This window comes from Acipenser ruthenus, chromosome 6 (assembly GCF_902713425.1).
Source record: "Acipenser ruthenus chromosome 6, fAciRut3.2 maternal haplotype, whole genome shotgun sequence".
In the NCBI taxonomy this organism is placed as follows: domain Eukaryota; kingdom Metazoa; phylum Chordata; class Actinopteri; order Acipenseriformes; family Acipenseridae; genus Acipenser; species Acipenser ruthenus.
The window spans coordinates 45,938,156-45,952,610 of record NC_081194.1 but is presented as its reverse complement, the minus strand read 5'-3'; the positions used below and the strand labels follow the sequence as shown (position 1 = coordinate 45,952,610).

The 14,455-nt window shown below is 36.6% G+C and overlaps 1 protein-coding gene across 4 annotated transcripts in view; it reads right to left on the bottom strand.

Moving 5' to 3' along the window:
• The window catches only part of arid4b (AT-rich interaction domain 4B), a 115,966-nt gene that overhangs the window by 29,290 nt on the left and 72,221 nt on the right, over nt 1-14,455 (bottom strand). For all 4 annotated transcript variants that reach the window (XM_034017500.3, XM_034017502.3, XM_059025441.1 and 1 more), the window contains exons 12-13: nt 4,878-4,950; nt 4,037-4,131 (exon numbers count right to left, since the gene is read on the bottom strand). In XM_034017500.3, coding sequence (XP_033873391.3) covers nt 4,037-4,131; nt 4,878-4,950 — 168 coding nt within the window. The remainder of the gene's footprint in view (nt 1-4,036; nt 4,132-4,877; nt 4,951-14,455) is intronic.

The following is a 14,455-nucleotide window of genomic DNA, read 5'->3' as shown; positions in this document are numbered from 1 at the left end:
CTCATTCAAGCTGTTTCTCACTGTAAATGCTACTGATACTATTTTTAAGTTTACTTGGTGGGGTGGGGAGGGGAGAACCACGCAACTTACGTGTGACGTATCACAGTTACCAAGGAACATTAGCACTTTAAACAAAAGCTTTTTGCGTTATTTTATTATAGTTATTTTGAAATACAATACATTTAAAATATATAACAATTTGTAATTTTTTTCAAATCATCCCTCTCCCCAAAAAAAAAAAGACACACAGCTCGCGCCTCCCTTGACAACATGCCACGCCTCCCTTGGGAGGCGCGCCCCATAGTTTGAAAACCGCTGTTCTAGAGTGTTCTCCTGGCACGTGTACATAAAACCAGCCTGGCTCTCACCTATGAACCAGATGCTTTTTCATTGGTACTGTTTTGTGTTTAAGGTTTTTAAAGGTTTAGTGCCTCCTTATTCGAGTGCTCTGGTAGAAAGGTCTTATCTTATCTTATGCTCTTAGGATTTTGTTAATTTGGCTGTTCCAAGGGTTGGAACACGCATGGGAGAATTCTCATTTGCATATCAACTTCCGAAGCACTGTTTCCAACCTAATATTATGAAGGAATTTGATAATCATTCCTTCTCTGGTTTTAAAGATCGTACTTAGGGAATTCCTTGGAACCTCCTGCCAATGCTTCTTATTTACTCTGTTATTTGGTCTCTGCTGCTGATTAAGTTTGATTCACATATGTTTTATTGTGCTGTTTGTACATTACAATTGTCTTTTTGTACACTGCCATTGTCTCTGTTGTGTACCAGGAACCCTTGTAAATGGTCTCATTTGGTCTCAGTGGTTAAATCTTCTGGTAAAATAAATAAATACAATAATGTATCCCTTCAAGCTTAGTACACTTTTCATTTTAAAATGGTAAAGCAGTACACAGTTGCAGACAAACAAATACCACTGAATGACTCATGTACTGTACTAGATATCTTTTTTACATAGATATTATTTCCACATCAGAACACTGCATTTCCACTGAATACAGTATCTCTGATATGTGCCCAAAGTCAACTGCAATTGCACACTTAAGAGATGAAAGGTGATTCTAACTGACTGCATGGACAGAGCACGTATACTGAGTATTGCCGAATATCATACACACCCAAGTTATTAAACAAAAACTACAACCAAACTCTATTTCACACCTCTTTGACTAAAAAACCCATTATAAGTGTCAGCAATACTAGAACCCCAAAGCAAAGACAGATGAGTGTCTTTACCATGTTAATGACAGTCACATTAAGGGAAAACTGTGTGATATGGAGCTGCAACTAAACAGCAAACAACAAACTTAGATTTTTATAGCACCTATAAAAGACCATGTAGTATTTTGCTAGTTTTGTACAGTTACTACAGTCCACTAAGATTGCTTCACACATGACAATTATAAACCTTAAGATCTAAAAACTCATAAGTGGCCAATAAATCAACAAACTGAACACATCTATCTAAAACCGTGTCAATCTAAAAACAGCAAACACTGCAAATTACCTCCCGTTCATCTAACAAAGCTGATACTAAATCACAACACAAGCTCTTTTGAAGTAATTGTAGCTAACAATAATATAATAAATCTTACCCGTTTTGTACTTCTATAGCTAAAACAGGTCTTAAATGTGCAGTTCTGAATTAGCACAAAAGTGTTTTAAAACATGGTATCTTATTACTTTAGGCCAGGGCTCTTCAACTAGTTTTTTAAGGGGGCCAGATTGGGGGAAAAAAAAGGTAGGAGTAGGCAGGCCAGAAGTATTTTACTCTGCACATTTTTAAGCAATATAATACATATTATACAACGTAATGTTAGTATACTAAACAAGGCTTACAAATGTTACCATATGAATTTAACTGAGTACCATTACAAACGTTTTAAAATATGTGACATATTAATAGTATAACTGTTATACTATAATATATACTATGACATACTACAATACACAGTCTGAGAGCGAGAACTGTGTGACAATGTGGTTGTAAGTAAGGTAATGATGTGACGGTGTACACAAAAACCTTTCATCAAACAATATGTGAGTGTGCCACTTAAAACAAATAAACTGTCTGTTTCTATTCCATCTCTGACACAAAAATGAAATTAACAAACAGATTAGACCCATGGAAAGGGATAACAGTAGCATGTGGGAAATCGATATAATCATGTTTCTATGCTTTGGTTAATTTCCCAAATACTGACATTTGATATTTCTGACCAAACTGTTCAACTTCTTTTGTATACTTTTTAATGAATCTCAAAAAATAATGGATAGGAAAATTAATGTATGCACATTAAACTGACATTTCTTTAAAAAGAAATACTCTTATTGAACAGTGTGTATAGGAATGCAGAATAAAGTCTATAGGACAGCACAGTGTTTTTCGAAATAAAATGATTGTATATTTTAGTAACGTTAAGTGCTTGTCGTATTGGTCATGTATGATATAATGACCACGCAAAGATTTTGCCATCAATATTTTTTTTAATGAATGAATAAAGAAAAAAAAAAAAAAATAACCACATTAAAATTGTCATTTGAATACTTGATGTCAGTGCGAGTCTACAATGCGAAGAACGACTCGTTTTTTATAATTTCAGAGAAAATGAATGCATAAAGAACAAAATAAAGCTTCTTGTTCATCATATACTCACAGCGGTTGGGTCGTGACTATCTCTGAGATATTCGAACCGAGATTTACTCAGCAACAGCTCCCTTGCTTGTGTCTGACATATTAATAGCATAACTGAAATACTATAACAGTTACTAGTGAGTTTCAATGCGAAAAATTGTACTTCTTTCCTTCAACCACCTTAATCACAATGTATTCCTTAACTACTGACACACATTCATTGTGCTGTTAGGTACAGTTGGTAAAATAAATAAGTATTTATTGTTTCCTCTCATTGTTGAATCTACGATTTCCACCATCACGTTTTCTCTCTTTACTAGCTAGAGAGAGAGAGCCGTGTTTATATCGCTTTCAAAATAAAACAGAAAAAAAACACTAAAAATCACGTACAGAGTATGTAAAGTGGAACTCAATGGAACTGGCTTGTGTGAGTCACATGGAGTGGCTTAGTGACTGGAAAGGGGTGGTGTGATGCACACGCCGCTTTGTCGCATACAAAAATAAGACACATGTTTACGGTGTTACTATTTTTTTTTTCCTTTTCCATATTTGTTTTAGTTCATTTTTATATTTTTTTGCTGGCTGTCGGCAGGGCACTTGGTTGTAGTTTGAGGGCCGGATGTGGCCCGCGGGCCACCAGTTGGGCCCTGCTATAGACTAAAGGAAGCTCTCAGTTTGTAAGTCTTACTCAAAAGGTTACATGTGTGAACTTGAACTTCCTGGGTCATAGCATGTTACTGGCTGAAAAGCATCCTCCAGGTGAAACTGCCAAGGAAGTACAAGAATCTAACAGCATGGCTTCCAAACAGATATTACTTTAACCTTGAGTAGTAGCAGATATCAGGTTTAAAATTAAAATACATGTTTTTCAAAACTGCAAATTTGAAATCAATATAATAAATGGATGTGCATGGTGGGGAAAATGTATGAAACGATGTTGTTTACTATAGCTACTTTAAGGGCAATCATTGCTCAGATTTCTAAAAACAAAAAGGGGGAGGGGAGGTATTTTCTTTAAACTGGCAATTTTTCTGATAAAACCAATTTGTTTGTATTTTTAAAGGCTTTCATGCTCAAATTTCGTAGGTGCACTATACACTATACATGCTTCAGACCACTTGTATATGTATTGTGTATGCTGGCACTCAGACACATTGTAAAATGCACTTTCTTGAGAAAGATAAACATACTGGGCCATACTTAATTTTCAGAGAATAAGTCATTTAAACAACATAAAACAAGCCAGGCACTAAACTGAACATTCATTTAACTGCACCATAGTTTTGTTACTATCATTTTATTACTTAGGCTCCAATGAATACATAAAATAAGCAGATTGAACAGACTAATAAAAAGCAAGAAAATACAATACAAAGGCTAGAAACTTACATTATCAAATCCCCCCAACCTGTGAACCAGCCTGTACAGCTTGAAAAGGTTCAGGTTTCGATATCCCAGTACTGGCCGCTTGTTAATAGGAGTACCTGTAGGTCAGAGCGGTAACAGTTAAAAAAAGACAGCATATCATTTTACTTAACCTAGAACCATCAATAACAATGAAACACTCAGTAGCGGTACATTTAGGAATGCTAAAAGAAACTTTAAAATCAAATGACAAATGTTTCGACTAAAAGTCCTTCTCTGATGAACTTAAAACCAGTTCAAAATGTATGGATTATTTCAGCGACTACAGACCTGTAAAATCAAAATTACCAATCAAACATATTGGCCTTAACTGGGCAATTCTACTCCGGTACTCCTTTATTGTGTGCTTTCTTTCTCTTGCATGAATGAAATTGAATAATTTAATATAGTTTTGATATGTGCAATGGTGCATTCCAATCACGTCCGTTACCGATAGCTACAGTATTGGTATCACCCTGCACGCCTACTCTTTTATCCATCAGAAGCTTCAGTAATGTAGAGCCATAGAAATAAATCCTGATGTATTTAATATTTATTTTTTATGAACATTGTAGCCTAATTTATAGTAAACACATTGGGCTGCTGCGGCAGGCTTAGCGTGGTTAATGGGTCTGTTCAGACCATTTATATATTTGTTGCAATACAAGATAAATTATATGATTAGTAATTTTCTAATTGATTACTTGTTTACATGTGCCCATGCCTATGCTACACAAGCTTAAATTGCATTATATTGTATATTATGAATCACAGCGACTGCTGTGGTAAAACATACAGGATATTTCCCTGAATAGGCGATCATTACCTCTGTCCTCCATGAACTTGTACAGCTGCTGAAGAAAGTTCTCTCTTTCTCCTGGAAAAGGCTCTACTTCCTCCTGGGGACAGAAAACAGAGATATTTTGGAAATGAAAAACCTTAAAACTGCATTTTACTACATTCAATAGAGTTTCATCCCACCCCATCAAAAGACAGCAAGATGTAATGACTAATTTTGACAATCCAACAGATCCACACCATAAAGTACTGACAGCTCTGTCAAGCAGCCTGCAAAAAAGAAGCAGTGCAGTTAAACAAACATTGCAGCCTTTACTTTACATCACTAAGATATATTTTAAGTTTCTCTCTCCCTTGATGTTAAATTATTAATAACACATCATTATAAGCTTTTGAATCTACTAATACACATGTAGTCTGTTAGGTATGCAGAAGCAGCCAGAAATATATCGTGAACTTCTGCATGATATATAAACGTGCAATATACTCATGTTAAATCTTTTTTTTTTTTTTTAATCATTTAAAACACCATCAAGTGACATACATAATACATAAATACATAATAAAACAAATATAGTATAATATAGTACGCGATGGTGTTTTTGACAAGAGTTGTATAAAGGAAGGCTGTTACACAATTGGGGCATGATATATAATTGGCACTCGCTAAACAAGGATGTAACTCAAGGCTGCTCAGTCAAACTACAGGGTGTGTAGTAACTATGTACATCTGCAGCATTTCCGCTAGGAAAAACTGCTGCCTGTCACAGTGACTGGTTACTAAATGTCATATCATCGTCATTCAATTGACACCTGTCCATTCTTAAAGCAATACACATACACGTAGCTATGAAGAACAAAACAGGCCTACATGAAAAAGTAAAAATTGAGAAAATGAAAGAAAATTGTTTATAACAATTTGTCTTCAAAAGTTGTTGAAATATTTTTTGATAACATTCATATTTTGCGTCATAACTTCAAATATTTTATATAATTTCAGAGTGAATTAGATTGTAGGTATGCAAAAAACCAGACAGACATATCTAAAGAGAATATGTAAAAAACATTACTATAATAAACTACACTTTATGCTTTCATTTCAACTAACACACAAGGCACAGTCAATCAGAAATCGTATGAAAACAAAATAAACAAATCCTCATTCGATTGCACAAATCGTCACAGACCTTTTGCTGCCAGTCAAACTGAAGGGCAGCTTCAGTCTCTGCTGGTCAAGTAGCTTTTGAAACAGTCTCTGATAAGTAAATTACCAGTTAACGGAAACGCTGATTTGGCCAATAAAGATTAAGAGTTTAACCCTTTAAGGACCAGGATCGTGTTAACATGATCATACTGAAGTGGGCTTCAAACAGCGACAGCGTGGGAGAAGTACTTCGTGGAAAAGTGCAGAGCAGTTTAGAAGCAGTTTGAAAGCAGGCTGACAGCTGCAGAAACTAAACTTGAACTTACAAAAAAAATAAAGTTCTGCAAGATCCAGGGCTTGTTTCAATGAGTAAGTATGCTAAAAATGGAGCTGCACAAAATAAGAGCATTACAGGAGTTTGAGGAGGTGGCACACCCGAAATTCTTGGAACTTTCCACCCCTAACAGACCACCAGGGAGACAGAAAAAGGGTCGAAACAGCTGGGTTCAGATAGGCAGACAGGGGCAAAAAAAAACAACTTAGTCAAACACAACCACCAGAAATTAAAACGTCAAACAAATCGGAACCACTTCAGAGTTTAGATGATCAAAACCAGCATTAAGAGAACGATAGAAACAACATCCAGGACCCCATAAACGGTACTGGCTCCATATTGAGAAACACAGCAAATTCAGTGCAGTCTGGACCCCCTTACAACAACAGTGTGCTGCCTTCCAGGAGCCTTTCTCACGGAGAGATAGTAGTGGTGAGATATATCTCAACACTACCCTCCGATTTCAGAAACATATTTAAAACAAAATTAAAATCTCTTCTGCTCTCTGCTGACACAACCGTTGGGCATTTAAACAAGGTCGGGTTCTGCATAGAATTCTGTTGTGCTCGCTGCGGTCGGGAAGGACTGCGCAAACTGACACGGAAATCGTTTAGTCCACATATCATCTAATGCTGGTTTACAATCTAGGGAAGTTATGCCGGTTACCGGCCATTGGTGTGAAAACAGCCTCAGAAATTATTGGTTATTCTCTTCTCTTGAAGACCACAAAGCCTGAGTAGGATCTTGTACAGAGGAGAAACCTCAAAATGGAGCGAGGTAACCAGTGGTGTACCACAGGGATCAGTATTAGGTCCTCTACTCTTCCTAATCAACATTAAATGACTTAGATTCTGGTATAGTCAGCAAACTTGTTAAACTTGCATATGGACACAAAAATAGAAGGATTGGCAAACACCATTGCAGCAGCAAAGGCCATTCAAAATGATCTAGACAGCATTCAGAACTGGGCAGACACATGGCAAATGACATTTAATATAGAAAAGTGTAAGGTACTGCACGCAGGCAATAAAAATGTCCATTATAAATACCATATGGGAGACACTGAAATTGAAGAAGGAATCTATGAAAAAGATCTAGGAGTTTATGTTGACCCAGAAGTGTCTGCATCTACACAATGTGAGGAAGCTATAAAAAAAAAAGCCAACAAAATGCTCGGATCTATAGTAAAAAGCGTTGAATTTAAATCAAGGGAATTTATGTTAAAACTTTTTTTAAAAAATATTGCTGCTCTAGAAAGAGTGCAAAGAAGAGCTACCAGAATTAGTCCTGGTTTAAAAGGCATGTCATATGCAGACAGGCTAAAATAACTTAATCTATTCAGTCTTGAACAAAGAAGACTATGCAGCGATCTGATTCTAGCATTCAAAGTTATAAAAGGTATTGACAATGTTGACCCAAGGGACTTTTTCGACCAGGGGTCACAAATGGAGATTAGATAAAGGGGCATTCAAAACAGAATAGGAGGCACTATTTACACACAGAATTGTGGGAATCTGGAACCAACTCCCCAGTAATGTTGTTGAAGCTGGCACCCTGGGATCCTTCAAGAAGCTGCTTGATGAGATTCCGGGATCAATAAGCTACTAACAACCAAACGAGCAAGATGGGCTGAATGGCCTCCTCTTGTTTGTAACCTTTCTTATGTTCTAGGAACATGATAAAAAAAGCACTTATTTTTGATGACTTACAGGGCCACCTGCAGTACACATATCAATGGATAGGGGAGGGACTGACGTTCACTTCCTGAAAGTTTTTTTTTTTTTTTCACTGAGAGGGACATTTAGTGTCTAAAGGGCGGAGACAGTTTACAGCAGCCTGGCAGAGACAAAAGCAGAAACAAAACATCAAAATGGAATGCATAATTATTATTTTATTTATAAATATTTATTTTGAGAAAATAAATAAATAAATAAATAAATAAATAAAATCGAGAGTAGTGTCCATTATTGCTTATTAAGACCCTGAGAATAAACATGTATTTTGTCATTGCAATCTTGCAATTTTCCCAAATATCAATATTTTTCAACAAAACTTTCAGGAAGTATTGTAAGGTCCCTCGGGTCATTGAATAACACATTTGCATACATGTATCTAAGTAGAATACATAATAAAACATACTTTAATAAAAAAAAAAAAGCAAAACGTTTGTATGGTTTCTGAAGTACTTTACAATGTTCCCCATAATGTCCTGAAAAAAAGGACACCATTTCCAAGATGCTACTGTAAAAAATAGATTTTTTGTGAATTTTTATAGGATGAGAGCCAAATAGAGCCAAAAAACGCCTGGTCCTGAAATGAAAAATGCTTGGTCCTGAAAGGGTTAAATCAATAAAAAATATGAATACAGTCCTGTAATATAAAAATATTTTTGTAAACAAAATAGTCTCAGATAATCATAATGTGTGGTTTCTCTGAGTGAATAAAATAATTCTAAACAGCTACGTTCCCAATATGTGCAAAGTCTTGACAAAAAACTATGCTATGCTTCAACGTGGAACCAAGCTAAATAAAACATGACCAGTAAAGTGAGTTTTTTAATTTATTTATGAGCTGTTAAAGTGTGTCAGCAGATTTGCATATTAGCACTACTACTATAATGGAGCAGTATAAAGGCCTCTACACACCAGACGCGATGCGACAAGCGAATGTGCCGTACACACTGCACCACAACAAAAAAAATAAAACGTATTTTTGACATGAACCGTTCACACTGCCTGCAACGTGACGGATTGTTGTCCAATTTTGCAATTTTGTCGCGCGCCAGCTAGGGAACTGACCAATGATGAACAGCTTCTCTGGCGTGCCTTCAGTAAACAATGGCGGAAGAAAATAATTCTTGCAGTATCAAGATACAGCAATGAGGGAGAACATCTGGCAGTCCATTTCCAGGGTACTGGATAAAGCTGGTGTGTATGATTCTTATACCTTCACTGAAATAAGTATTCTGAAAAGCCATTATGTAGTCTGCATTTTTATTAGCTATATAACAGGACTATCATGCGTGTGATTTTTTTTCCAGCTGATGCTATAATCAGTCACCTATCACATCGCGTGCTCCTGTCGCCACTGGTGTGAAAGGTAGTGTCGCAGCAAATCTACCATTTTATCACAGGACAAATTACATCGCGTCTGGTGTGTGGAGACCTTTACTGTCTGGCATGTAATTTGTACCAGGAAAGCACACCCAACAGTCACATAAATTGCGTGGATTTTTCATTTTATTCAGTACCAGTGATTATTCTCGTCTAACATAGACCAAAACCTGAAAATATTTCTTGACCCAGAAATCTCTATGGCTGCAAAATGTAAACATATATATATTAGGGTTGTCAAGAGATCTTAAAAAATGAATTGTGATATTTTGTATCTCAGTTAATCTTGGTTTTAATCACATATTTAATTAACACAATTACTGCATCCATCTCATTCAAGTTTGTTTCATCATCATCACAACCCAGCACAAAAACCCTGTTTTCCTATTTCTGGATCCTATTTGTTGATCCCCCTTTATAGTTTTTTATTTATTTACAATCCAGCATTTGTTGTGAAATTGTTTGAACCAACTACTAAATCACAATGGAGTCAGTGTATTATCCACCTTACTGTATTTAAAATGCTCAGTTTCCTTACTCATAAACTGATGTTTTTCATTGCAGTTAAAATAATAATGTGTAATTCTCTTTTATTAGTAACTTAAAATTGCCTAAATAAAACCAAACATTCACTGAGTAATGGTTATATACTCCACAATTGTAAATAATATAGTTTTAAATAAATGTGGTTATTGAAATAAAACAAAGCTGCAATGTTAACGGGTCTGCAGTCGGTAGCTATCCACTTTGCAACAGCACTAGTTATAGTATCGTACTTGGCTTGATTCATGGGTTTGTAGCGATCCTGGGTACTCTGTCGAAACGGACGGGTTTCATTTCTTGTCGTGTTGTTGTCTGTAGCAGAACTAATAGAAACTATCCTGAGAAGTGCAAGCATGTTTAGCAGCACACAGGTGGTACAACAGACTAGATGCACTTCTATGATACTGGACCTCCGTTTGACAGTAGTCCTCTTTCTATCCAGTGAACCGTCAGAAAGTTTTTAAAAAAGGAATGAGTCCTTCAGTTTGAGTGCTTTGCTACTTAATGCGGATCCGTGACTAATTTTGTATTCAAACAGAGACTACACTCATTCAATCGTGGCATGCACTTGAGTGTATTAAAATGGTGCCGCAGGAAATGAATTATGGTATGCTAAGAGGGGCAAGACATAGGCATGCGATTAAGGTGCGTTACAAAAATGCATCTCCCAAAAAATGAACACGTTATTGCAGAAGTTAACTGCGATTAATTGACAGCCCTAATATATTATATATATATATATATATATATATATATATATATATATATATATATATATATCAGTACCAGTCAAAAGTTTGAGTACACTTGCTGGAAACTAGTTTTTTTTCATAATTGACAATGTTTTACGTCGTATACGTTTCTGTAAATACTTGAAAATGAAAACACATGTTACAATATAGAAAACAAAACATAAGGAGTATCAAAGCAATGTTCAAGAAAATTGAAAATTGTCTCTAAATCTTGGCCCAGGCAAGTCTCTTCCTCTTATTCTGCGCTCTTAACAATGGTTTCTTTGCAGCAATTCTTCCAGTTAGGCCAGCTTCATGCAATCTCCTCTGAACAGTTGATGTTGAAACATCTGTACTTCTAGTAGCATTTAGCTGAGCTTGTATTTCAGGGGCAGTTAATCGCCGGTTTCGCAGACTTGTGACTCGAATGAACTTGTTCTCTGATTCTGAGGTCACCCTTGGCCTGTCTGACCTTGTTCGGTCCTCATGGGTGCCAGTTTCTTCAAATCGTTTGATGGTCTTGGCCACAGCAGTTACAGACACTTGCAAAGTTCTTGCGATTTGTCTTAAAGATTGACCTTCATTTCTTAAAAACTGAGCGTATTTTGCCATTTTCTGCTCCCTTACATTCAGGAATGACAAACTTGTGCCTATGCTACCTATATTTATAGTAATCATGGACCCTCACCTGTTAACAATAATTGGTGACAAAAAGGTTAATTAGGTGACATGCTAGTTAACTCAGAGAACATCTAACAAAGACACTTTTATACTTAGGCCAGTGTTCTAACACAGTGTTATACACATTTCAGACTTTTAACTGACTTGGGCTTCACACTGAAATCCCCTTGCTTTGGGTGACCATTTCATTGAAATTGACAAGATCTACATTTTCATTTAAAAATAAAATTTTTGAATGCAATTCACTTATGATTATCAGCTTATATAAGTACACGTATCATATAATGAAATATTAAGTGTTTATAGACAAGTTTATATAGTTAAAAACATAGATAATCATGAAAAATCTGGTTTCAAGCAGGTGTACTCAAACTTTTGACTGGTACTGTATATTATATATTATATATATATATATACACACACACACAGTGCCGTGAAAAAGTATTTGCCCCGTCTGATTTTCTGCATTTTTTTGACACTGAATGTTATCAGATTTCAACCAAAACATCAGATAAAAGGGACCCTGAGTGAACAAATAACACAAAAATTTGATACATATTTCATTTATTTATTAAAGAAAGTGCCCTGAAATAGTAAAATCGCCCCCTTAGACTCAATAACTGGTTACGCCACCTTTAGCAGCAATAACTGCAACCAAACGCTTCCTGTAGTTATTGATTAGTCTCTCACAGCGCCATGGAGGAATTCTGGCCACTCCTCCATGCAGAACTGCTTCAACTCAGTGACATTTGTGGGTTTTCGAGCATGAACTGCTCATTTCAGGTCCTGCCACAACATCTCAATGGGGTTTAGGTCTTGACTTTGACTAGGCCATTCCAAAACTTTAAATTTCTTGTTCTTCAACCATTCTGATGTAGACTTGCTTGTGTGTTTCAGATCATTGTCTTGCTGCATGACCCAGCTGCGCTTCAGCTTCAGCTCACGGACGGATGGCCTGACATTTTCCTGTAGAATTCTCTGATACAGAGCAGAATTCATGGTTCCTTCAATGATGGCAAGGCGTCCAGGTCCTGATGCAGCAAAGCATCCCCAAACCATGACACTACCACCACCATGCTTGACCGTTGGTATGAGGTTCTTACTGTGGAATGCAGTGTTTGGTTTTCGCCAGACATAACGGGGCCCGTGTCAGCCAAAAAGATCCACTTTTGACTCATCTGTCCATAGAACATTGTTCCAGAACTCTTGAGAATCATTCAGGTACTTTCTGGCAAACTTGAGACAAGTATTAATGTTCTTCTTAGTGAGCAATGGTTTCTGCCTTGCTACTTTGCCATGAATCCCATTTTTGACCAGTGTCTTTCTGATGGTGGAGTCATGAACACTGACCTTAGCCGAGTCGAGTGAGGCCTGCAGATCCCTGGGTGTTGTTCTTGGGTTCTTTGTGACAACCTGGACGATTTTCCGCCTTGCTCTTGGAGAGATTTTGGCAGGACGGCCACTCCTGGGAAGATTCAGTACTGTCCCAAACTTTCTCCATTTGGACAATATGGCTCTGACCATGGTTCGGTGGAGCCCCAGAGCCTTAGAAATGGCTTTGTAACCCTTTCCAGACTGATAAGCACAACAACTTTTTTCCAGAGGTCTTCAGGAATTTATTTTGTTTGTGGCATGATGTGCCTCTAGAACCTGTGTGCTGAGAACTTCACTCTGATGGTAAGGGCCAGACTTAGTAAGATTTATATTGGGCAGGACTGGCCCAAATCAGGCCTGGTTGTTAACCAAAGTACTCAAACAGCTGACCCTAATTATCACTTTAATTGGGTTGCGTTAACTAGGGGGGCAATAACTTTTTCACACCTGAAGATTGCATGTTTGATTACCTTGCACACCAAACAAATGAGAGGCACCAAACTTTGGTTCATTTTTTCTCTCAGACTCCCTCTATATACTATTACAACCCACAAAAAAATCTGACCAAATACAATGTGAAAAATGTGCAAAAATGCAGAATATATATATGTATACACACACACACACACACACACACACACACACACACACAAGGGCTGTAAGGGTTTAAATGTTAAATGTGGATTCAAAATATTTTCATTTAAAATTTGTATTATACGTTTAAACGCAACTTAACAGTAAAATAAATTATCAAATTATTTTTGCATATTTTCTATTGTTTTCCCCTTTAAGGAAACCTGACCTGTTCTTCCACGTGATCACTCTAAATACGTCTTGCATAAATTAAGGACAGACCAGCTTCCTGCGTTGTTGTGTATCTCCATCGCATTGCCTTTTTTCAGGTCTTAGTTATAGGGCCTTATGGAATCTGTGTTAACAAGAATACGGATGGAATCAAAAGAATATTAACGCGGAATTAAGTGCTGTATGAAAAAAAATGAATTTGGCAGTAGAGCATTAAGCTTGAGATTTACATATTTGAAGGGAAAATGTGAAACTAATGGTCAGTACAGACAGTGGTGTAACTTTTCAAAAGTGGGGGAATGGGTGGCGGGGGGACGGTTTCTGTAGCTGGGTTATAAATGAGGTGGGGTATTCTGTAAGGGATAAACAACGAGACGGGCTGAATCAGTGAAAATAATTCACTGTTCGTGTGTTAAATAAATGCAATCATGGAAAATAAATAGAAACCTTTTTAAGGACTTAAACAATTAGACAACGTTGCAGACTATTTTTAACGTCTGTATTACAACACAAAAAGTGCTCCTCACACAGGCTGCTATTACAGCAGTCACTTTGAACAATACGATCCCAATGTTCACACAGAGAAGATTTATGGTAGTAAAACCATGGGCATAGCAGTAATATAGAATTGATCAAGGTCAAACCTAAAAGTTATGAAACATGCCTATCTGTTTGCTTTGGAGTGCCCCACACTGCACTACAAAAAAAAATACAACCCGTTTTTAAAGTTAATACTATTTTTCAATACAAAATCAGATAAAACAATACTTAATCCAATGAATACGAACGCAAACCAAATGGAAAAAGTAGAAGCCTGTAAGTTTACGGTTTTGTGTTGTTCACCTTGCCTTTGGTGTGCATAAGTTTATTTAAATTAATCTA